The sequence below is a fragment of the Xiphophorus hellerii genome, chromosome 22, assembly GCF_003331165.1.
Source record: "Xiphophorus hellerii strain 12219 chromosome 22, Xiphophorus_hellerii-4.1, whole genome shotgun sequence".
Taxonomy (NCBI): Eukaryota; Metazoa; Chordata; class Actinopteri; order Cyprinodontiformes; family Poeciliidae; genus Xiphophorus; species Xiphophorus hellerii.
Window position 1 is genome coordinate 13777490 of NC_045693.1, and position 26033 is coordinate 13803522.

Genomic DNA, 26033 nt, shown 5'->3' on the forward strand with positions numbered 1-26033 from the left:
GGCAGATAAATAAGTTTTAAAACTTATTTATCTGAATGTTTACTCTTGTATTGGGATAAACAACCAAGAAGAACCTACTCAGTCGGCATACTGGTCATGACAAGTGTCCTCGGAGCCTGAAACAAATGGAAACATGCAAATAATGAAAAGGATGACTTCAGCTAGACAGGTACAATTCAATAACTTCTCGCTTGTAAATTAATTTCAACAACAAAAATGTAAAACTCCTACATTAAATAAAGTATACACAGAGTGGCATATTCTAATTATTTTATGTTAATACTGATGATTATGGCTAAGAGCTAATGAAAACCAAAAAATGCAGTTTCTTAAACAATTAGAATATTCCATAAGATCAATAAAAAAAAAAATAAATAAATATGAGTATTAAAATGGAACTGTGAGCATTCTGCTCCTCTGCATTGGTAAATCTGGTGTTTTACTTCACTCTAGAAATTCAGACATAGATTCTCTGAGAGGTTTAGATAAGGCCAGTTTGCTGGGGAAATGAGTACATCGATAACATGGTTCATTAAAGCAGGTACAGGAATTTTTTTGTCAACCTGGTTAGGGGCCAATAATAATACACTATTCTGTTACACGTCTCAATCAAATCTAAATGAAAGCAAAAGTTTTCTGTTGTTTTTTATTTTTTTGTAAAATTAGGGAGGAAATCCTTAATCGTTTGAAACTCACTTTATCATGTTCTGGATACGAAAAATAAAATAAAACACAAAATATTAATGTGATAAGTGAAAAAGGAACCACATTCTGAATCACTGAAACCAAATTATAAATCTCTCCCCTGATGACTGCAGACCATCCAGGCACATAGTTTGGCCCAGATACAGAAAGCTTTCATCGACGCAAACACCTCAGTGACAGCTACAAACAGGACCACCAAGCCCTTTTCCTGCCACACTCTGCTATCTAGTTTACCAGCTGGATGTCAGAGGTTAACGCCTGCTGAGCACAGAGGTGTCAAAACTGTACACAAAGCACACCCATAGTCGTCAAACATCACATTATTCCTGACACGGCACATTAAGCAGTCACTCAGACAATCATGTCTAATGTCGTTGCTGCACTGTCTTCGATCTATCTTCGTCCATTCAACACAATTTTATCTTCAAAGAAGAGAGATCTGAGTTTTAACAGGGTAATTGGTCATTAATACCAGTAAAGTGAGTAAAGTAAAGTACAAAAACTGTAAGTATTCTGAGAGCTTTTCTAAGGGTTCCTTAAATAAAAACAGACTTGAGATTATTATATAGCACGTACATTTCTGGCAGCTGCACAAAAATCTTGCAAGAGCATGAGCTGTGCATAATGAGCCTGTGACAAGGAGCTGGTGTGAAATGCAGCACGACCTTTAAGCACAAACTCTCCGAGCGCGAATGAAGAAAATACTTCATTTTATGACTGAATCTTCTCTATAGTTACTGTTGTGGACACACTGAACTTAGCACTATTCAAACAATCAAAGAGGAGCTGTCATCTTTACTCTCTTCAAGTGTTGAAATATAATGGACATACATACTAGATAGCGGAATAAAAGTTAGAGATGAACCAAACAGAATTTTTGCATCCTAACCATGCGACCAGACAGATTTAAAAAAGAAGCGACAAAAGCAAATGAAATGGATGAGCAGTGCTTGTCATCAACTGATGGCATGAGACCGTCATACAGCAACAGTCTTCAGCAAGAGAGTTATGCAGTTGAAATGCAATACTGACTGCTACTGGAGGTCTTTCCTGCCCACAGCACCTCTGAAGATCTTGGATGAGATGAATTATGTTAACCTTTAATTTCCCTTTGCGATAAAGTATTTCTGAACTGAACTGACTGGAAAGCAGTTTTTTTCTGGTTTTGGTTTTCCAGAATCCACACAGGCACATCTAGATACAAATTGCTTTCATTCAACAATTTAATGTAAAACATACTGAACATAAAAGATGTAGTTGTTTGAAGACCGACAGAAAATGAGGATATTGTACTAAATTCAAAGAATCAAACAACTTCTTGCTAGTTAGTGGTCTTGTTATAGTTTTGATGCAAGTCAGAATCAGATTAAGTATTTTAAGATTCAGGGTCACGGTCAGAAACTGAGAATCCATAAATGTAATCTGTTGAGATCTCTGGCTAATGCGTCAGATAGGAGATAAAACGTTGTACAGAGATCTAAGTAAGCGTGACTGCTTTTCAAGCATTTATTATTATGGTTAGCAACAATTTCAATCAGAATACTCACTCATTTATAAGATAAGAATTAACTGGACTTAGGACAGCGCAATGTTAGAAAAATAATGGAAAGGCAATATCATTGAATATCGGTTGCCATAAATCAACATTTTCTTTCCACTTCGATCATCTGCATTACTCTGCTTCCAACTCTCTCTGTGACCTTTATTTCCTTGGGAACCATCACCAGCATCAGCTGTGGCTTTCTACTGCGGTGAAGCTCCGACAGGCAGGTGGAGCATGTATTCCTGACACTTATAATGACAAATGAATAGAGCACTGCCGACAGTCCTTTGATATATTAACTGTAATGATGACTTATTTGCAGGATATTGTGCAGCAGTAAATAGAATGAAAAACTTAATTAAGTTTTGTTCATATACTGACAATCAGGTGACTCTGGATGACCTGCTCTATCAAAGAAGAAACTCTGATTTCCACAACTCTTCTTTGTGACACAATGTAGGTGAAACGAACTTGTATTTCTGACAAACCCTCAGATTGTGTTAAAAATGGAAGAAAGACCACCGCTAACCTCAGCAAAAGTATTTGACCTACATAGTTACACAGGTAGGTGTGAAGTATTTTTTGCAAGATTATGGAGAAATTCTGTGTTGCTTCTTAGAAAGTGGTCTGCCATAACAAAGACAGTCTTGAAAAAACTTTTTGAAAAAAACAAAAACAGACTGCAACTGTTGCACTGAGGATTTTTAAGCTGTCAAAACAAAATGACACATCAATCCTTGACATTTGTACTCAACAGATTACCACCGGTTTTGTCTTCTTTTATTGTAAGAGAAGGAAACAGTGGTTAGGATGTAATCCTTTTTACCTCATTTATCATTTATCAGGTTCCAAGTTTATTATTTGGTTTATATATTTCTTTGTTTTAGAGTTCCTGAGAAATAAACCAAATACATAAGCATTCCTCCTAATATCCTATGGATCTGATGACTGAAAAGGTAATTGTTGCACCCTGGAAATATTGAATTGAGATTACCAATATTTTTAAGTTATGAATAAAACACAGAGGAGCAACAATGAATTGAAAAGTGTGATCGCAGAGGGGCGTGAAACAAAGTTGAGCCGTTTTCAGCAACAGCTTGTTGAGGTTAGCAGCGTAACGTAAACAGAGCTGCAGGTGCATTTCCCAAGCGAGGAAGTTATGCTACCATCAAACAGCCAAAACACAGGAAGGACCAGACAGAAACTCTCATCTATGTGCTTCCAATGCCGTCAGCCATTGAAGCATGTATGTCCTTTAAGAGGAAGTCTATACACGTGTATTAAATAAACACAGCTGATATTGTGTTTGTTTCCAAAACTTCCTACATCAGAAAGACTGTTTTTTTTAACTACATACCCATGCATGGATGTCTAGAGTGAGAAAAGATAAACAATTCGTTGCCAAATGCTCAAAATTGAGGTAGGAGCCACATAAAAACATTTTGCGAAAACATTTACTTTATCTGAAAATCAATTTATTATCCATAAAAAATAAATTGAATGGAAAAAAAAAATCTATCTCTAATCTATCACAGAATTTCATACCAGAGAAAAGTGTTCATATTCATCCAATCAACATTCCCTGGATTTTGTCTACACTGACATCCAATTTAGCCAACAAAAAGAAGCATTTCATCTATTTACCTTTGTTTTGTTAACCATCTTCTGAAGGCTCCCGTCGGCTTGATTATTTTGATTTACTTCAGCGACGGAGGGGATCTCTGTGAAACCAGCTGAAACGGTGCATTCATTTCCTCCACCTACATATGAAAACACGACAAACTATTTAAAATAGAGACGAGCTGGAGAATGGGAGTGTCAGTCAGGCTGTCAAACAGCTGTGGCTGTGTTCCTTTCAACCGTGATCTGCTTCAAAACTAAGGATATTACACCATTTTTACACAAAATTACTTGCAGGAATTTCAGTACAAACAATGCAACTTCTAACAGAGCACACTGCAGCAAAGGAAAAACACTCAAACAAAAACATACCAACATCAGAGCTGAAGTTATCCCAGTAATCAATCTTGGTTGGCATTTGTCCTGCAATAATAATTGCTTTGTTATAATATATTGGTATGCCAATTTAAGATTAAAATAATCTAATCAGTAAATTTGAGTCAGATTATTTCTGTAGCAGGACACACCACCCCCAAACATAATTTACACAAATAAATATGTTTTCTACCCGACCTCTAGGGAGTATTTTGGCTCTTAGCAGGCCGTTACCTAGAACCATTCCCAGTACATCAGATGGCTCGAACAGAGCCGGACCTCCTTGCATACTGACAATCAGACTCACTTCAGATTAACAAATTAACCAAATATCCGTGTCTTCAGACTGTGGGAAGAAACTATAGAAAAGGAGAAAAGGATCAGACCTCAAAAAGGCCAAAGCCAAGATAGAAAACTGACACCTTTTCAGAAATACCAGAAAGAGCCGAGGAGAGTCCTAATGTTTCAGCTATTAGGCGAAAGGCTCTGGTGGCTCTATTATCCTCGACATGCAACAGTCGGGTTCACTTGAATACACAGAGGGAAAGGTCACATCTAACCATTGAAAAACGTCTTTGAAGGAGAAATTTGGTTGCTTCAAATCAAAATATTAACCAAATATATCAAATAGCAAGTGTCTAAATAAAGTGACAAACTAAAATTTGTCTTAATCAAACAAGTTTTCAGTCACAAAGACTCAAACTGGCTGAACAGTTATCCCAAATACACCATTTAAAGAAATACCTGTGGTAGGAATATTTTTATCCAGAAAAAAAAAAAGTTTATTGTAAAAGTAGCCTGCTGTTAATTTACAGAAGTTTAAAAAATTAGGAAATAAATTCAATATCAATTTTAACCAAACTCAAAAAATTTATGCAACATAAATAAACAATAAAAAAAATTAAGAGATTACCCTCTTAAATGTTTTAAGTGTAATTTCAGGTTAGGAATACATTTATTTCCACTTAAAATGGCTACAATTGCACACAGGCATTTCTCATCTGGTGTACATTAGAGCTGTTTTATTAAGTATCATGAAGAAGGATCACCATGTTTGAATCTCACATATTAGTGAAGATCAAAACAGCTGACTGAGGTCTTCAGAGAGAAGAACGCAGAAGTTACAGCCTGATAAGCAACTGAATAAAATCTCAAAATAACTGGAAATCAGTCATCGCTGGTGAAAGCTTCATGGTTTGACTGTCAAAGTCCAGATCTTGTTGTGGGACAACTAAAAACTGGCTGAACATGCAGGAAACCTCTCAAACATCTCACAGCTGTAAATGTAAGTCCATAGCCTGGTAGATGGGTAAGACGTGTCACACTGAAGTTATTTCAGCAAAAAGAGAAGGTGAGACCAACTAATAGGGGTTGGGGTGTCCTTTTTTACTTAGCTAAGAAAATGCATTTTGTTGAGTTGTTAAGTAGAAGGTCCCTTCTGTGTTCAAAATCAATTTTTCCCCAGAGATTACAAATAAAGTTCATTTAAAAACAACTGATTATTTACCTGTATGCAGGTGGTGGTCTTGCTAAATAAAAACTAAGAAATATAAGCTTTTCTTTCTTTCATTTAAAGTGACCAACTGTAAGTATGCCTGGAGTTTCTGAGGAGAAAATTAATAGATCAGGCCTCATTTTATGGTAAACCTTTATTCATTTAATATTCCATTTTATGTAGCAACTAAAATGAAAATGTCTTAAAAATAAGATAAACCAAGTTTAACCACAAGTATTAACAAATATCCACCACTTCTAGCACTCAAACACTGTTATGGCTTCTACAATTCAGGATGCTCAAAATGCCAGAAATAATTACAGCACTGGATTCTTATTACAACATATTCTAGACGAGAATATTTGTACTACTCACTTTCAGAGCTATGACAATTTTCAGTGAAATCAGAGTTTTTCTGCTGCTCTGATTCTGTGACATCCTCTTTTTCTAAGGGCGGGTTTCCTGATGTTGACGCTGGTCTCAGTTTTTCAGCATCTTCTGTAGTTTTACTGTTGCTTGAAAACTCCAGAGAGTTTTGTCTTTGAGTCACTTGTTTTACATCAACAGCAGGACTATTAGGTCCTAGGAGGGGGATTTCAATGTCTCCTTGAACACACCCACTGTTTCTTCTAGATTCACACTTGAGATATTTGTCACAATGACTTTCTTCCAGTTTCGTTTTTTTCTTTTCAGATTCACAGATTCCACTTTTTCTTGGTTTTCGCCTCCTTGGAAGAGGGTCCAACTCAAAGGGTATTTCAATTTTGCTCTCTATGGGTAAACTGGGCAAAATAGGTATTTTGTGATTAGAGGGAGAGAAGTAGTCCTCGAACACATCATTACCTCCGTCTGTGGAACTAGAGGCAACATTCTTACATTCGCTGGGCACAGTGAAAGATCGAACCAAGGCAGAAAATGACAACCTGGCTTTTTTGGGTGTTCTACATTCAGTTTTCTTTTTCAGGGAACGTTTATTAGACGTTTCAGTTGCAGCGCTAACTACTGTTGCTGATGATGAACGGCAATTTAAAGACTTCACAGCATTTGGGGAAACTTGGGATTCAGTGTCTGTACTTGGCTGCTTCACTGGTATTTTTAACTTGTTATTTTCAGATTCCTTAGGTAACACTCTAGTTGGTTTTACATGTGACTGCCGTCTTTCTTTGTGGAGGATTTGGCTCTTACCAGGAGTATCCTGGAGAGGACTCTGTGAAAAGTCTCCAGATTTAATGGTCTCTGATGATTTTTTTCTTACTGAAATTCTTCTGGACTTTCTTTGTTTTTTCACTTTCTTAACTTCTTCGTCGTGAAGGATAGGAACTGCAGGCAACCTTGAAATCTGTTTTGGCACGTCTTGGCAAGGTGAGAGCCAAGGTTTCGTAGAGTCTCGTCCACTTAGATTGAGGTCTTCATCATCAGATGACCTTTCTTCTTCCATAGCAGGTGGTTCAGCAACCAAAGCCTCATCAGACTCGTTATCTGCTGCATATTGGACGAAAGAAAATAAACTCAGAATATTTCTGTTATTTCTGAAAAAAGAAAAAGCATTTCAGTAGATTTAGCACTATTTTTCTACCTTTCTTCTTGCAGTTAAAAGAAGATGAATGACAAAGTCGAACATTCTGACAGAAAATAGTCTAACAAAACAAAAGGCAAATTATCTGAAAACTGACTAAAGACTAGTAATATGACTAGTAATAAGATTAGTAATATGATCACAGCAAGTCTTCTTACAGATGAATTTGAGGAAAGTTGGTGTGCTTCCAAGAGAAGGTTTCAAACCGGTGGGTGAGCAGGAATCTGCCACTTGTGACGCTGAATAGCAAGAACAGGTGTATCAGGTATTTATCAGTTTCACTAGATTTAAGTTTTCAGTTTCTGATTACCTGTGGGTGAAATGTTTTCCCGTTTTTCTTTCATATCTTTCAAGCGCCGTGCCATGTAATCAGATCTTTTTAAAGCAGGGCTGTAAATTATTCCATTTTCTTGATCGATAATGATTGGTGACGTATCCACAACTGAAAGGAAGAATAAGTTAAGACAATCACATTCTGTGCTGTAAAATAAAATAAAAAAATCCAGCATTCTTACCTTGAGGTTCTAACGAAGGCAGTTCTTTCACCATTTTTTCAAATTTCTTCTTCAAACGCCAGTCATTTTCAATAGTCCTTTCAGGAGAATGTTTTGGCAGCATGCAGCGATGCTACAAGAATCACAAAACCCCCAAAAATGTTTTAATAAAAGGCAAACTCCAAACACCTTATACTTCTTACTTTATCAACAAAATTTTAACTGTGGGAAAACCCTGACCCTTTACCTGTCCATCTTTACATAAAACAAAATATAAGGAAATACTATGAATTAATAAAACCAAAAATCACATCAAAGATAGTTTTTTACTGTTGAAAACTAAAAAGTCTTAGGTGAAAATTTAAGACAATAAACGAAACTTCTTTTAAAAAGCTTTCATTCATTCACTCAATACCTGTCATGATTTAGACATGAACAATTAAGCAGTGGGTATTTTATAAGTGAGAAATTTTCTATACTTCTTTCGATAATGTTTCTATTCCAAGATTTTTTTTACTTTTCCAGATTCAATTTTAGAAACCATTAAATCTGAATCTACTCACCTGCCTGTTTTTCATCACAGGATTTTTTTCATCATTTAAAGCTGGAAATAAACTTTCATCCGCACGTACACCATCATCGTAACACCTGGACAGAGCACAAAATAGAAAGTGTTGAAAACACCATCTTCTAAACTTTTGGGGGTACTCTCATGATTTAGCAATATTGCTTCAACAAAGTAAGTCTAAAAATCTCCTCTCACCTGCCAACCCAGAGAACAGACACAAGCTGGACATCCCGTTTCTTAGCTTTCCTCCATGTAGCTTGATGTCCATTGCTGAATACAACATGTGTGACTTGTTTATTAAATCCTTTTGATACCTTTAAAGGAAAGGTTAAAGTAGGCTGAGTTATTGCAGACAAACAGTTGAAATTAGATAGTTACATACAGGGTGTAAAAACATTTACAAATTTCTCAGTGTCTGTCTGACAAAATATTTTTTTAAAATCTGAATAAACTTTCTGCTTTAGTTCAGTTAGGATAATAAAAAATTAGTACTGTTTACTAAATGCAAAAACAATGAGGATAATAAATGGACAATAACTCTAAGTACTCTGCCAGATTATTTGAAAGTGCTTCATGGTGAACAATGTGGATGTTTTGGAGTGGCAGTGATCTCTACAATGTGTGCAGATAACTGTGTTCAACTGTATATACAATCTGAAAACACAGCAACATAAAAAGTGTTGTCTGACCTGAGCACCCATTTCCTCCAGCTGCTGGATGAAAGGTTTTGAATAGTTTGCTCTTTTATCCGAAGACCACACATCGACAAAGGCAACAACATCTGCAAAGACATTGGGCATAATTACACACTTCAACTGGAAGCAGTACAAATCACTCCAAATCCACTACAATTAAAAAGATGATACCTTTAAGAACTGAGGATTTGCTTGAGTTCATCACAGTATTTAGTCTTCAGTTACTGAAAAGCAGTGAGAAAAAAATTTTATGGAGTAAAACAACAGAAAACCTTTATTTTCTGTAATGTTTTTCAATAAGTCATCTTTGACAAAACTACCACAGCTCAAAATGATGCACAATGTTGACTATCACTCAATGAATTATGTTTTTAAAGAATGTTCAGTTAACATTTTTTGCAAATATCTAAATAATTTTTTTTTTAAATCAGTAGATGTGTCTCATAGTGGAGGAAGTAAAACCAGGCAAAACAAAAACATGCATACCATATTACAGTTACTGTTTTTGTACGATAACTAAATTGCACAAATCAAATATTTTTGAGTGTCTTGGTGTTTTATTTACTCTCTGGCCCACATCTAAATGTGTTATATTAACAACATAACAAATTTAAAATCTGATCTGTGCTGTATTTCAAAGATTAATTCTATGAACTGTTGCGTTTCTACGTAAAAGATAATGACGGTAGAATACATGTACTATTTGGGTTCAAAATTCATGTCAGGAAGTAAGGCAGTTTTAAGTCGAGCATTCGTCTTTTCTCTCAACTACACTAAAATATCTCAGACACTATATATTGCGATCAAACTATTTTAGGCTAACAAAAGAACAACTTGAAGATTACAGTACACTTGAAGATTACGACACACGTTCTTTTGCTGACATAACACTTCACTAGAAATTGCTTCATGCATTACCCTAGAATATAACCAAAAGCAAATTAACAACAGTAATTAAGCATTAATCCGTGAATGTATGACCTTATTAATATACCTGACCAATTTTCTGCTACGTTAGCAAGCTAACAATTTGTTTCCGTTAGCACTGTTTTGGTGTGGACCCCGAGACGTCACACTTCCGTTATACAATATTACTCGTCACTCATATTTTGATTGTTAGGATGACAATAATGTCGCAGTAAGCATTACAACGTAGGTTTTAATGACTCTCTGTTACTTACTTAATATGTTAGCGAAGTTTAAATGTTACTAAGTTCAGCCAGCTAATATACATGCCGCGTGCAGTTTGAGTTGGAACGCCTTCTGGGACGGACGGGCATGATTGGCTGATACGTGACATACGTCATTTCCGTTCAGCGAAAGACAGGTTGGGAGTTTTTTTTGTTTTTTTTTTTCCGAAGAAACCTGCTGAAGGCTGTTTCATCGATACAGAACCTCTTGTTGAATAATAAAATTGTCACAAAGTAATGATTCTGCTATCAGCAGCAGTCTATTATTCAGTGAGAGCCTTCTTGAGATATCCTTACTATAGTTATTATCATCTGTAATTACTTTTTGAAGAATCCTAAATGAAGACAGTCAGGTATAAAACTGACTAATATTTCATCACAAAAACCATATATTGAATATATTTGACAATATGAGCTATAATAAAACAACTTTGTTATTCTTTTTAAATGTCCATTTAAATACATAAATGTGGGTAATCAGAAACTCAAATGGATTACTCTTTTATTTAAGCTACTCATTACTCTAACTTCCTGCTGCTGTAGCTACAGATTTTTCTGACCACCTGGAAGGTGTCATTTAAAGATCCAAAATGGATGTTCTTTTTTTTTTTTTTAATAAAAATGTGCAAAGTATCCAAAGTCTATTGGACATTGCTTAGATATAACCAGTACTAAAGAACAGAACAGAGTCAGATCTACATCAGACACAAGTTGAAATAATAAATAAAACTTAAGGTGTGTCACCACCAATATTTAGTGAAACAGTAACTAGTACAGAATAGCAAATCCAGTTGATATTTAAAATATATTGTAATATTTACAATTGAACCAACATATTGCATTAAAGGACACATATCTATCTGATATTATATTGAACTAATTCTATTCTGTTTTAGATCATTTAGGGTTACTAGAATTATTTCGTTAAACCCAGAATGAAGTGAGAGAATGTTTTTTGAGAATTTTTAAAAACTTTCTTCAAATTCTTGTTTACTCAAACAAAGACTACTATAATTTAAATTTAATTCAGTTTATTTATGTAGCACCAATTCACAACAAGGCAAGGCACTTTACAAAATAATCATTTCAGTCCAATCGTACAAACAGATTTGAAGTCAATTACGCAGATTCCATCTGCATCCTATTTTTCAAACAACGCAGTTAAGTTCAGTTTATTATTCAAACTGGTATAAACGTATTCTATCTTGGGAAATCCATTTGACTCTATCGCGCCGCTGATTTGGCGCAATCACTCCTTAATTAAAAACAATTTGGAAAAGCTTTGATGATAATGGTGTTGCTTTGTAAGCTTCCAATAGAATAATTCACAACAAGGTAAACAAAGGCACACCTGTGGATGTATTTTCAGGCACACATCAAACAAATTTCCTCCTTGTGTCATCATGGGGAAAAAATAACAATTCAATCAGGGAAGAAATCAGAAAGAAAATTGTTGACCTCCACAATTTGCCTGTGGTACAATTTCCAGATGCCTGTAGGTGCCACGCTCATCTGTTCAGATAATTACACACAAGCATAAACGCCATAATGACAATAAGAACGTTCTGGTGTGAAATGTGCATATTAAACTCAGAACAAAACTAAAACCTTGTGAAAATATTGGCAGGGGCTGGTAAAAGAAACTAGTGACATGGGCTGAAAGTCTACTAAACAACATAGAAAAAAAATGACCCCAAGACAAGATGAAAAGCCAGATTACAGATTATGAATGTAATCAGAGACAAATACCTTAATTTGTGGTGATATGCCCTGTGGTCTAATGAACTGAAGCATTTGAGAATAATAAGCATTATTAAATATAGAAGAAAAAGAGGGAAGTTTGCAAGTAGCATCATGTTGTTGGACTGCTGTGCTGCAGAAAACACTGGTGAATTTAATAAAATAGGAGCATCATGAGTAAAGAAAGTCACGTGGAAATGTTGACGCAGTATATCAAGTCATCAACCATGTATCATTGAAGGATGATGCCCAGAATGTTTGGCCAAAGTCACACAGATCAAAAGGTAATTTACCAAAAACTACAATAATGTAAAACTCCAAATTTGAAGAAATTTCATAGCAATCTCATTGTCATCTCTCAAGCTTTTAAATAATGTTGGTAATGCTAACCAAGCTAAAACAAAATACCTCTAGTATAAAAATAATATCAGAAAACAAGCAAAACATGTGATATAATTTGTAAAATACTTGCTGAACGGACTGAAAATGGAAAAATAGTTTGTGCAGCAAAAGTAATAAACCAATCAGCCTACTGTTTTAGTGGATTTGGAAATGTTATTATTTCAATCATTATAATGTGAATTTTTAATTTTTCTGTTGTTTAGTAAACAATACAACATTGCCAATCTAAGCTAGTGCATATGTATTGCTCACAGTCTTTTGAGCAAAAGCTAAATAGTAATTTTAGTAACACCATAAAGTGAAATATAAACACAGTCAATAAACAACCAAGGTCATCAAAAGCATCCTTAGCAATACTGTAAAGCAATAAGTTGTTATCTTTATTTGTCACAAAATCACAAAACAAGCTTAATTTATTCTTCACTGTAAAACGTTCACTTCTACACAGAACAACTGTCATAAATACAAAACATACTACAACTTTTTTCATAGCAGTTCACTTGAAAACAAATAGTCAGTCTGTCACAGTGATTTTTTACAGCAACTTTTAGCTAATACTTCCACATTACCCTTAATATTTTAAAACCAATGCTTTTGTACTATTAACATTTCTTATTTAATTATAAGGATGCACAGAACAAGAAAAAACAACACTGTAGAACACTATACTTTAAATCACTGATAAAACCAAGAAAATAAAAGTCCAAAGACTGGACAGTTTATCTGAATACCTCCTATTATAGAGGCGTGACTTTTCTAAAGTCAGACTGAATTACTTCTGCACTGTAGAGGCACGGAGGTGCGAGACATTTCCATGTTTACTGTGGACATGGGAAAACGCTCAACTTCCTCTTCTTGTGGGAAACAGCGGCAGTGGAGCAGCACCTCCTGCACTTCCTGACGAAAGTTGGAGTTGAGGAAGCCATAAATGATGGGATTGATGCAGGTGGAGGACATGGCCAGCAGGTGGCAGAGGGAAAACAGGAGGTTGTGATGGCAGACAGGCAGAGCTTCCAGATTCCAGTCGGACAGCACGTTGAAGATGGTGAGCGGAAGCCAGCAAAGAGCGAAGGCTGTTATGAGCGCAACCAGCATGATGTTGATCCGCCGGCTGTTGGTCATGCGCTGATTTTCTGGGGTCCTGGCACGGTCCAACATGTCTTTGCGGTGGCGAAGGCGAACAAAAACTCTGACATAGCAGAGCAGCACCAACAGGAGTGGACCGCAGTATTGAAACAGCAAAAGCCATGTGGTGTAAGCCACCCTATGTTCGTGAGATGGCCAGTGCTCCACACAGGCTTCCATATGAGGAGAGGTGGGGACATAAGAGAAGAGAGAGCGATAGAGATTTAAAGGCACAGATGAGTTTTTGTAAGTAGCGGAGACAAACGGAGTTGGAGATGCATTGAGATAAACAGGAGGATACAGTTGAGGATGAAGTGGCAGGACTACATTGGTGTATGGGTCATTTGTGAGCAATTGAAAGGCTAAAAAGGGTGTGGATGTGAAGCTGGCAAGAATCCAGATGAAAATGACAGCCACGTAGGCCTGGGGAATGCTTGGTTTCCATCCAGATGGGTTAATGATGAGTTGATGTCTTTCTAGAGCTATGAAGACTAAAGACAGCACTGACACCGTCACAGAAACGCATTGGATGAATGGCACCAGACGGCACAACAGCGATCCAAACACCCAATGGTCCATGAGTGTATAAATGACAGTGAAGGGGAGACAGAACATGCACACCAAAATGTCAGAGAATGACAGATTGCAGATGAAAATGCTGGTGACATTGACTTTCTCTCTGCGATGGGTGATGATGCAAATGAGGCCGATGTTCCCCACCAACCCCAGCACCATTGTAACACTGTACCACACCACAAGACATGTTGTGAGGACAGGAGACATATGGCACTGCTCTTCCTGCTCAAGAACAGAGAGGTCTGACATGAGCTGGGTTTTGTTCCCTGACCATTCCTCCACAGATTCATGATTGGCACTTTCCTTCTCCCAAAACAGAGAATGTGAAGAGGCAGAACCATTGAAGAGCAGAGGTGATGTAGGTAAAGAAGACAGGCTTGTGTTGGCACTGACGGACATGTCACCAGATCTCTCTGGACCTAACCATCCATTCCAATCTTTTGGAAACATACATCTGAGACAGGGAGGAAAAACAGATAAAAACCTTTTAGACGCAATGGATTCTAAAGGTCAAATGACTTGTTCATGTAGAAATCAATGACAATATTTGGTAGAACTGTATTAATACCAAGCCATGCATATTACTGAAACAATTGCAAGAGAGAAGTCTTATATTGAAGTTTTTATTTAAAGAAAAGCTTATGAGCATCATCAAATCACCTCTGAAATGACTAATGATAGACATTAATGTTTGACAGCAATGCATTTATTGTGCCTCATGATGCATCTTCTAAAGGCTCACATGTTTTATAAACGTCAGTTGAATTGATTGCCATGAAACTTCACTAATTTGTCATTAAGTCAGGCTGGGGGGCGCTTAGCAGTGAATTAAATGAGCAAAACGTGAAAAACACATGCAGTGGATTCTTCTGTCAAAAATACAGTAATAATTTGTAATACTGATCCAATCTCAAACAACAGGGACCTGAACAAGGCCTTTTTCAAAGTAAACTACATCAGAGAATCTGGCTAAAATAGACTCCTCCTCACCCATGTTGTTGTAGTTTCAATGATTTTTCTGTCTGCTGTGTCAATGGTTAGCTGTGTGGTCGGTTTTGCACTGCTAATTTTTAAAGTAGCTTATTTTGTGTGCAAGGCTTGCAAAACTACATATTTAGTGCACACATAATTTTTTAACTATAAATGAAGAGACTGTGTTACTGCTGCACCTTCCTGTCTGTCTGCTCTATGTGGACGACTCACATGGAGCAGGAGAGAGATTTTCAGAGTTTAGCTAAAAACAACAGTTAATAGATTCTAAGCAAAGTTTAGGAATCATGATAACTTTTAGGACGTTTTGTCACTATGTGATTAACTGCAACCATGTAAAAAATATGTTACAAGCTGAATTCTAAACAAAAACAGAGAAAACACACGCTAGTGGTAGCCTACCAGCTGACTAGCTGAATGTGCGAGACGGAAAAAATTAGAAACACAAGACTGATCTGTTGAAACTGCACTTTGGTCAAAATATCTGTTGACATCAGAAAAACTGCAGAGACTGAATATGGTTGGTAAGAGTTAAGTTGGATATGTGCACAATATGTATAGGTCATGTTTACTGATTAACTGTAATATATAATATTGCACTTTGAATCTACTGAGTTTTTAACCATGTACATAACATTAATATGCATTAGCTTTATTGAAGTCCTAGACTGGGAATTAGTATCAGCAAATGTCTCATCTAAAATTACTCTTATCAACACTCATATCAATACAGTTGTCCTCCTAAGATCAAAGCATATCCAGGTGCTAGAATTTATATTCTAGCACCTGGTTAAATCTAAAGGTTAGATTTAGCCATCTTTACCAGTCATAAACAATTTTTTTAAAACACATAAAACTAATCACTAAGCTGAAACTTAAATTACCTTAGCAAGAATATTTCTGAATATGCTCAAGCTGTTTCTTTGAATAATTTAAGCAGGGACCTAAAATTGCCAGAAGTCATTTTCTGTAGGAAGTTTGAGGTCGGTTTAATCTGAGGAAACAAGGAATCACTTGGTCAGTGTGAGAGTCTCTTTTGTTCCGGCTATTTAAAAAAATATATATTTTCATACTTATGTATTCATTCTGCAAAATACACTTTGTTGGACCTGTATTCAGTCAAATAGTGTGGGGAAAATCCCACTTTAAACAAGTCCTAGCAAGAAATCCTATAGATACCAAAACCAAAATATACATATATTTTTTTCACCTTATTGTTTGACTTAGCGTAGTAACCGACCTCTTTTCATTGTTTATTTGTACACGCAAAGACCTCTCCATTCATTGCCCAAAAATCCACACACATTTCAAGATAAAGACAACAGCTTTGTGACTCTAAAATTATTGTGCGCACCCTGCAGTACAGAGTTGTCTTTTTCTCTTTAGCACAATGACTGATGTGGTACGTCAAAGTGAAAGGGCGTGACATTGTCAGAATCCTAAAAATGGATTCAAGCTGTCTCCCCTCAATCCTTGGACATGTGCTGTGAAAGCCAACATCATAAACAAAATGAAACTGTCACTTTCTATTAGCAGCACACGCACTTAGCTATCAGTCACTTCACACTGCCTCCTTACTAACCTACCCTGTCATTGTGTGGACTGAGCTGTGGGCAGTGTGGCAGAGCACTGATCATTCTTTGTTAAGGGGTGGCAAACCAATTGTATTTCCACAACTAGCAGAGCTTAATTCAGAACTAGAAACACCAAGGATAAAATACCCATTGCTATTAACTGTTTCATATTGCACTGATCCTACTCCACAGACTGGACATTCAGCTTGTAGCTTTGTTATTCTTGGTCCCATCCTTGAGCTGAAGCTGTAGGTTGAGGGAACATCATGACCTGCCTGGCTCCATTTGCTCCATTGTACTCTTATTTTCTCCCTCATCAAAGTGTCCTCCATCGCTCAGAAAATAGCCAACATAGTAATGTGCAAATGGCCGACTATAATTTATGTTCACCTTGGGTTTTTCTTTATACATATAAAGCAGCATTGTGCAGAACACAGAGGGTTTTCCTTTTTCAGTCTAAGAGCACATATCCTCCCCTTTTTGTATTTAGAAAATACATTTTATTGAGTGAATTACAATTTCACATTCTATTTATCAGAAACAATTGATCTTTGATGATGTTGTGATTAATATTCATTGAGAAAATTCATTTTAATAATATTATGACGTGTAAAAACATTTGAGGCTAAGCCTTTGGGGAAATTAAACGTGTTTTTTCTGTACAAGTGGAGTCACAGATCAAATGAATGTGCCTTAGGATGAAAATGACAGGGACACAGTTTACAGGATGCGTTTGAAACAAAAAAGCTTTAGTGTAATTAAACTTATTCAGAAAACATTTAATTTTAATTCTTAGAAGCTGTGCTGCTTATATCTTTTTTTTTTCTAAATTGCTTCCGTGAATCCATTGTAGATATACCCAATGAAACTGTCCACATGCATGCTATTCAGGACCAATTTTCTTTTTTTTTGCCCTCCGTATGTGGAGGCTCAGAGTAAAGGCAGCTGGAATCTGTTTGGTCTTCTCAATCTGTTATAATGACCTGACTCCCATTGTTCTCTGCTTGGGGTGTCACGGATTGTAGGTGAGTCCTCGAAATACATGTCCACTGTAATGAGATTTGTTATCTTCACCTTTCCACACAGCGCTGTAAAAAGGCTCATCTTGGGCCTAACAAGAGAGCAAAGATTTTTTCTCACTTAAAGAGACTGAATGCAGAAATAATATTTTTACAGGAAACTCATTTGAAAATAGCGGACCAAATCAGGCTTAAGAGGAATTGGATTGGACAGAGTTTTCACTCTAACTTTAATAATAAGGCACGAGGGGCGGCCATCCTGATCCACAAAAAAATATTATTTACACCATCTCGGGTCATCTCTGACCCCCAGGGACGATTTGTGATGGTAGCTGGGTCGCTGTTTAACTCTCCTGTAATTCTAGCTAGTATTTATGCCCCAAACTGGGATGATGTGGGCTTTATACATAAACTCACTTCTCTTTTCCCAGACTTAAATAGACATAGTCTTATTCTATCGGGGGACTTCAACACGGTCATGGACCCAACTATGGACCGCTCTAGCCCTAGAAACTTAACTCGCTCTAAAATGTCTCTTGCCCTCGGTGAGTTTGCTGATAAGGCAGGTTGGGTTGACCCATGGAGGTTCTTTAATCCTAACAAAAAAGAATTCTCCTACTTTTCACATGTTCACCACACATACAGTCGTATCGATTTTTTCTTCATTGACAAGACACTTCTCCCTTTTACAAAGAGAATTGAATACAATCCTATTGTTGAATCCGACCATGCGCCGGTCTCCCTGGATATTTTGTTCTCTCAAAATGTCACACAACCAAGAGTTTGGAGATTAGACACTTCTTTACTATCAGACAGTCATTTCTGTGAATTTATTGGTAAAGAAATAGATGAGTTTATATATTTTAACAGATCTGATTCCATATCCCCATCCATATTGTGGGAAACACTTAAAGTAGTTATAAGAGGGAAGATAATTTCTTATTCTATCTCACGGAGTAAGGAAAGAAAGCAAAAAGCAAACGATCTTTTAGTATCATTAAAACAAATTGACCAACAATATTCTACTACCCCAACACCTGAGTTATATAAAGAAAGGGTAACATTGATGACCCAATATGACCTATTGTCAACAGAAATAACTGAAAAACACCAACTTTGGTTAAAAGGACAATATTATGAACATGGGGATAAGGCAGGCCGTCTCTTGGCCTATCAGCTTAAATGTAAAACAGCGTCCCGTCTAATACCTCAGATACGTAATACTCCACAATCTTTCACTGTAGATCCAATAGAGATAAACAACACCTTTAAGGATTTTTATTCCAGACTATACACATCTTGTTCCCCGCAAGACAAATCCAAAATGATTAGCTTTTTAGATAATATTGATATACCACAAGTAGATACGCAAGCCAAAGACAGCCTTGAGGAAGCCATAAAGCTACAAGAGATTATTGATTCCATTCATAAAATGCAGAATGGCAAATCACCTGGACCTGACGGTTATACCGTTGAGTTTTATAAAAAATTTTCTCTTCAATTTGCTCCCCTGCTACTTGAAATGTTTAATCATTCCTTTAATCAGAACCATTTGCCACGAACCCTAACAGAGGCTTCCATTTCACTTCTTTTAAAGCCAGGCAAAGACCCAAATGATTGCGGCTCATATCGACCTATATCTTTGCTCAATGTTGATGTCAAAGTTTTAGCAAAACTGCTAGCATCAAGGCTAGAGAATGTTGTACCCAACATCGTCTCAACAGAACAAACTGGTTTTATAAAGGGTCGTCAGTCTTTTACAAATATTCGCAAACTTTTAAATATCATTTATTCCCCTGCGTCTGGGGAGATTCCTGAAGTAGTTGCCTCTCTGGACGCGGAAAAAGCATTTGACCGAGTGGAATTTAATTATTTGTTTACTGTACTGGGAAAATTTGGCTTTGGTTTAAATTTTATAACCTGGATACGCTTGTTATATACATCACCCAAAGCATCTGTTCTTACAAATAAGATATCTTCCCATTTATTTTCTCTCTCAAGAGGCACACGCCAGGGTTGCCCTCTAAGCCCACTCTTATTTGCATTAGCTATTGAGCCTTTATCAATAAAATTAAGGACAACCCCTAATTTTTTCGGTATTCGTAGGTTTGATACCGAATATAAAATTTCTTTATATGCCGATGATTTACTTTTGTATATTTCTGACCCAGTGTCATGTATTCCTATTATTGTCAATATTCTTAATGACTTTGGAAGTTTTTCAGGTTACAAATTAAACTTCTCTAAAAGTGAATGCTTCCCAATTAACTATCTAGCCCTTCAGCTACCAGACAATGCGCTCCCCTTTCATATATCAAAGTCCGGATTTAAATATTTAGGCATATACATCACCCGTACGTTCTCTGATCTCTATGGAAAGAATTTCAAACCTCTCTTGCTTAAATTGGAGGCTGATTTTCAGAGATGGTCCGGTCTCTACTTATCTCTTCCGGGCAGAATTAACAGTATAAAAATGAATGTATTACCCCGCTTTTTGTATTTGTTTCAGTGTCTCCCAATATTTCTGCCTAAGTCTTTTTTCCAGTCGTTAAATAAATTGTTCTCCTCTTTTCTCTGGGCAAATAAAAATGCTAGAGTTCGCAGAGAGTTTCTAGAAAGGCCCAGAGATAAAGGCGGTCTGGCTTTACCTAATATGAGAAACTATTACTGGGCATCTAATATCCAAAAAATTATATATTGGTATCAAAGCCCGCAGCTGGATTGGTGTAGGATTGAAGCAAACTCCTGCACCTCTTCCTCTCTTTCTGCTTTGGTTACTACTGGATTACCACTTTCACCCTCTAAATTCACCAATAATCCTGTAGTATCCTCCTCTCTTAGGAGATGGATACAATTCAGACAACACTTTAATTTAAAAGAATTTTCTTTATATAGTCCTATTTGTAATAATCACCTTTTCCCGGCTGCCAGGATGGATCACACCTTCGCTTTATGGAGGAGGAATGGTTTGGAAACTTGTGACCATTTTTATATAGACGGTGTTTTTGCCAACTTCACTGACCTTTCGGCCAAATTCCAATTACAAAAAACTGATCTTTTTAGATATTTCCAGGTCCGTCATTTTATTCAAAGTCAAAGTCCAGTATTTCCTGCCTCTCCAGCAGACTCGGGGCTTGAGAGGATTTTGCGTAACCCTTTGTATCTCAGGAGGCACATTGCAAACATCTCAAATATAATAACATCTCTTCAGGAAACAACACTAGATGAGCTTAGAATTGCATGGTCTGAAGAACTTGGTTCTGTTATTTCTGAACATTTCTGGGAACGTGCTCTGGAAAGAATCAATGGAACATCGTCCTGTGCACGGCTTAGCCTTATACAGTTAAAAATCCTCCATAGAACTTACTATACTAAATCTAAACTCTCAAGAATTTATAAGGACATTGATGACAGATGTGAGCGGTGCCATTCTGCCCCAGCAAATATGACCCATATGTTTTGGAATTGCCCGAAATTAACCGAATTTTGGTCATCCATCTGTAAAACATTGAATGAAGCATTTAATACCAAAATCAAACCGTTTGCAGGATTGGCCATCTTTGGAGTATTGTTTGAGGAGCACATGCTATCCACTGATCAAATGAATGCGTTCGCCTTTGCTTCCTTGGTAGCCCGTAGACTTATAGTCTTACTCTGGAAATCCTCTGAACCACCTAAAGTCTCGGTTTGGCTCACTGATTTAATGTCTCTCTTGAAATTAGAAAAAATTAAATACTTTATTAGAGGCTCAACAAGACAATTTCACAGGGTGTGGGACCCTATGATGGAATACTTTAAAAATCTTAAAAATATAGAATCACCTCCATAAGCCTATAGAGCCCTAAGATGTGTATGTATATGTTTGTATGTATGTATATATATGTATGTATGAATATATATATATATAATTGATGATGACAAATTGTTGTATTGTCGACACGTAATGCTCCCCGTCAATTTTTTTTTTTTTTTTTTTCTTTCTTTTCTGTTGAATGTGGGTGGGTGGGGTCGGGTTGTTAAAAGATAAAGCAAATTTAATTCATGTTACTGTATTCTTTATGTACCTTACATTGTACTTTTTTTGAATAAAAATATAAATAAAAAAAAAAAAAAAGGCTCATCTTTTCCCCAGGTTTTTGATTTTTTTTTTTGTTTGTATATTTTTTCTTCATTTTAGCTGCTAAAACTGCACACACTTCTTATAAAACAACAACAATCAAATACTATTGTTTAAATGTATCATTCAGAAAATATGTATGAACATAAATACTTAATAAGCAAAAATGATTACAAGACATAAACCACACTGCATGCAACATAAGTGACTAAATATTTAGAATCACTTCCACTGAATTATTATCTTATTCATTACATCATTATTGTCTGGAAGACATAAGTCACTCACGTGTGGCGGAGGCTGAATAAAGAGTTTCTGTGATGCCTTGAACACAAAAGATGATGCTCTGAACAGGTGTGAGTCCACAGGGAGGAGAGTTAAAAGACGGAGCTGAATATCATAATAGCCAGAGTGTTTCTGTCAGAAACAGCAGCAAGGATAGAACAGCTATAATTGGGCTGTTGGAGCCGTTTGGGTGCCAGAGACCCTCTGAGAGTCGATCTCTGCTGTCACACAGTGGTGGGATCATTAAACTACATCAGCTGCTGCAAAGACTGTGGGCAAATTGCTTAGCAAAGACGAATCACAGCTGGAAGGTGCACCTTTATTACCAGTTGATTTTCAATTATGACAAGACAAAGTAAGATAGGCACTGCTGTTTTATTGGCTATATGCTGAGTGTAAACTGCATAACTCTGTAATACAATCGTGAAATAGCATCAAGATATTGGACTGAAGCTGTGTCTTAAACATTAGAGTCTGTATTGTGTTTTCAGAAAGGATAACATGGCTGTGTTTTGTCTGACTTCTGCACCATCTTGGCAGAGCAGGCGTCTTTATCCACAACAAGCTCCTCACTCCTCAGGGATATCTACGGTGGTTTCATCAGGCATCCTTCAGACCCAACAGGGAGAAAGAACATAATTGTCAAGATGGTTCTGTAAGCTAAATATAGTTTTAAAAAAAAGGGGAAAAAAAGAAAGGAGAACAAATGAAATTACTGGGTTTTTGGTTAGTTTTTCCACAATTTGTCACATTACAGTATTATGTGATAGACAAAGATAGAGTGGCACATTAGTGTGAACTTCAGGAGAAAGGATTTTATTTAAATTTTAACATTTTTAATTTTTTTAAAATTGTGGCATCCATATGTATTCAGCCACCATGAGTCAATACTTTGTAGAACTACCTGTTTTCTGCTATTAGAGCTGTATGTTGTTGAGGTGCGTTTTTGCCAGCTCTGAACATGGAGGCATGTTTCATCCATTACATTTTGCAAAATTTGCACCATCATATCAGGATTTTTCAGGTCTTGACGGTGATTATCAAAAAGGATCTGGATCTCGATTAAGCCGATGAAACATATGGATATGTTTCATTCCATTAAATATGCCTTATATAATAATACATTCCATGGGTGAATGATTACGATCATCTTGCTGGAATGAGGGAAAGAAGGGTGTCTTCCCACCAACTCTGACCTGCTTCAAAGTCTCAGCTGAAGAAAATCATCACCACAGCATGATGCTGCCGCCACCATGTTTCTCTATCAATATGGTGCTTTCAGAGTGAAGTGCAGTTTGAGTTTTCTCCCACACAAAGCAGCTGGCCTAAATAAAAGTGATCTTCAAGAAGGCTACAAAGTTTAGTTTTGGTCTCACTTTATCACAAACAGAACTTTTTTGGCTATCTTTCACACAGTAACTGAATTTATACCAGCATTAAATAACACACAGGTGGACTTTGTTTTACTCTATTTGGTTGACCCATGTTGGCCATTGAGATAATTTTATTTTGAAAAATGTGTATTTTTTAAAAAAACCCACATGTGTCCTCATTTTTACTTTGCAATTATTTGCTACTTTGTGTTGATCTATAATAAAAAAACCCAATGAAATCCTTTAAAATGGGTGTTTGGAATATGATACAATGTGAAAAAGTTCAAGTGGTTCGAGTACCTTCAGCAGGCTCTGTGTTTTATCCTCTAATCTTTATGTAGCCTACCTATTTAATTCCCAATCCCAGTAAGTAATCTTTCAGCATAAAAGTGCTACTATTTTTAAATTAAAAAAACTGAAAAACATCCATTATATTTCCACAAATCTTTCAAATACAGACAGGTGTGTGATGCCCCCACACAGATGTCTGCGTTTATTATGCATGAACATTATCCGTCTTTACAACAATTATTTTTTCACACATGCACCTGGAGGAAATATCCACTTTAAATCTTACAATTCTGCTCACATGAGATTTGTGTTAGATTAAGTAGGTGTTGAGAACGAGATCTGATTTCATGCAATTTGAAGCTTATGTTTGAAATGTTAAGAAGGAACACAATTTTTGTTTTGTGAGGGGTGACAATTGTATTTTAGTAATATTCAGGGAAATATTGTACAAAAGAGAATAAAAGCCTTACATGCTGCAGCAGCTCAAACCCTCCTTGGTGCAGGAGCACTCCATGCACTGACTCTCTCAACCATTTAGACCTAACTCCACACTCCTTCCCATCTTCATCCACACACCCTGTGTGTAAACAAATTGAACCCATTTCAGAGAAGCAGGTGATGTGTTTGTCTGATAAATCCACGACGGCTGCTAATCCTTTCTCTGTGTTGATTTTTGTGGTGCGGTTTCTAAGTGATGTGAATCTTGCGTTAGGCATCACCAAAAATTCTTGAAGTCCAAGAGCTTATGAAATTTCTATCATGCTCATCCTAAACGCTTGTGAGCAGCCAAACCTTTTGTTTGTATCTCTAAAAACTAAAGCAAACCCTAGCTGGTTTTTCTAAAAGCACTTTGAGTAATGAAGAAAGCTTCCCACCTTCCCAATTCATCCTCTGCACTTTTATTGTTTACACTACGGTCTGTCTCTGCAGGTGGCAAGATATTACTCACCTTTTGGAGGGTTTGTCAAATCTTTCATCACCAACCCCTGGGAGAAGCAGTCAGAGTGACACAGGACAAAAAGACCTAGCAGACCCAAAAACAAGTACATGGAGAGAAGCCTGTAGAAAAAGACATCTGTGAACAAGGTGTTTTATGGTGTCTGGGGTTTATGAATGAATGGATGAATTCAAATAGTTAAAATTGTTGTAAAACGTGCCTTTTGTTTCTGTTTGTTTCAAAAACAACATTGCAATTACAAGTGCCTGCAATGTTATGGTTTGTGAAAATGTTATGTTTTATATTGTTACAGCACGTGAAAGAACGCATCGACTCACATTGTTTCTTCTGCAACACATAATCTATATTTATTATCTGCAGCACAAAAGTCATAAGCCTTCCCTGACTGAATCAAGCATGATTGTTCTAGCAGTAAAAAATTGCTTCAATAATTTCAAATTGGTTTTGCCCACAGACAGAATTAATATTTTTAGTTTTACTAGGAGATAAAACATTTCCCCCTTTTTAAAAAGGGCTTACTTCAGCCACAGAACTACCCAAAATAACAGAATAAAAATGCTGTTTTTTAATTTTAGTCAGAAGTTCAAAAAACACATTTACACTGTGATTACAATGACACAGTTAGGCAATTTTATAACATTTGTATATGAACCACTTAAAAAATGAAACCATAACCAGAGTCTACAAAAAAGTTTTGTTTATTCCAAATATATTAATAAGAATTACAGCAGCCCTAATTTGTCAAATACATACCATCTTCAGATGAGATCTGATGCATTCACCAAGAGGTTAGTGTATGAAAGCTGAGAGTTACAATAATGGTTTATTTCAGTGGGTGTGCAGCCCTGCATTTCTTTAATTCAAATATTTAAACAGCGATTTGTTAGACATTTGTTTTAAGGTGGAGAACAAGTGCACAGGTTGTGTTAAAATTGCATGTTCAAGACACATTTCTTAGAACGAAGAGACTACATGATGCAACATGCTCTTTTTGGTCATTTACATAAAGACACATGCACACAGCTACAGTGCAAAGAAAGCTGAAGACCAATATGAAAGTTTTCCTAACCCAAAACTTCATTCATAAGATAAAAGACAAAAAATAAAACAAAAAATGAGCCACATTATTGTAAACAAACTTCCAGTCTTTGGTTGACAAAGTGTTTTTTCAACCAAGTAACAAAACAAAAGTCAAGTATTTCTACAATATACGCAAAAGTAAGATAAAAATACAAAACAATAACTGAATCATAAACTTAATTTAACATTTCAAATTGATTATAAGTCAACTATTCACTTTTAATGTAAAATGACAGAAATAA

At 36.3% G+C, this 26033-nt stretch overlaps 2 protein-coding genes and 1 long non-coding RNA gene across 5 annotated transcripts in view; all 3 read right to left on the reverse strand.

The window, feature by feature from the left end:
* mcph1 (microcephalin 1) overlaps nucleotides 1-10379 on the reverse strand; it is a 34226-nt gene extending 23847 nt beyond the window's left edge. The window contains exons 1-11 of one of the 3 annotated variants that reach the window (XM_032553835.1): nucleotides 10253-10379; nucleotides 9243-9295; nucleotides 9066-9157; nucleotides 8572-8690; nucleotides 8372-8456; nucleotides 7830-7941; nucleotides 7625-7756; nucleotides 7473-7553; nucleotides 6114-7220; nucleotides 3893-4008; nucleotides 79-116 (exon numbers count right to left, since the gene is read on the reverse strand). In XM_032553835.1, the coding sequence (XP_032409726.1) occupies nucleotides 79-116; nucleotides 3893-4008; nucleotides 6114-7220; nucleotides 7473-7553; nucleotides 7625-7756; nucleotides 7830-7941; nucleotides 8372-8456; nucleotides 8572-8690; nucleotides 9066-9157; nucleotides 9243-9273 (1913 nt within the window). In that variant the 5' untranslated portion in view covers nucleotides 9274-9295; nucleotides 10253-10379. Of the gene's footprint in view, nucleotides 1-78; nucleotides 117-3892; nucleotides 4009-6113; nucleotides 7221-7472; nucleotides 7554-7624; nucleotides 7757-7829; nucleotides 7942-8371; nucleotides 8457-8571; nucleotides 8691-9065; nucleotides 9158-9242; nucleotides 9296-10052; nucleotides 10161-10252 lie in introns of those variants that run through there. The other 2 variants (XM_032553836.1, XM_032553837.1) reach the window with 2 other exon arrangements.
* Nucleotides 10380-12760: 2381 nt separating this feature from the next.
* npy4r (neuropeptide Y receptor Y4) lies at nucleotides 12761-22236 on the reverse strand. Its single transcript, XM_032552339.1, has 2 exons — nucleotides 22093-22236; nucleotides 12761-14558 (listed from the first exon to the last, which is right to left on the reverse strand). Exon 2 carries the CDS (start codon nucleotides 14552-14554, stop codon nucleotides 13166-13168), a length of 1389 nt encoding a protein of 462 aa, XP_032408230.1. The 5' UTR covers nucleotides 14555-14558; nucleotides 22093-22236; the 3' UTR covers nucleotides 12761-13165.
* Nucleotides 22237-22445: 209 nt separating this feature from the next.
* Nucleotides 22446-26027, reverse strand: LOC116712580 (uncharacterized). The gene is made up of 3 exons (XR_004337571.1): nucleotides 24703-26027; nucleotides 24224-24330; nucleotides 22446-22698 (listed from the first exon to the last, which is right to left on the reverse strand). It is a non-coding gene; the product is annotated as an uncharacterized LOC116712580 (long non-coding RNA).
* Between the last annotated feature and the right edge of the window lie 6 nt (nucleotides 26028-26033).

Bases quoted from the DNA above. Each gene is read 5' to 3' on its own strand.
- npy4r (XM_032552339.1), bottom strand. From the start codon at position 14,554: ATGTTTCCAAAAGATTGGAATGGATGGTTAGGTCCAGAGAGATCTGGT.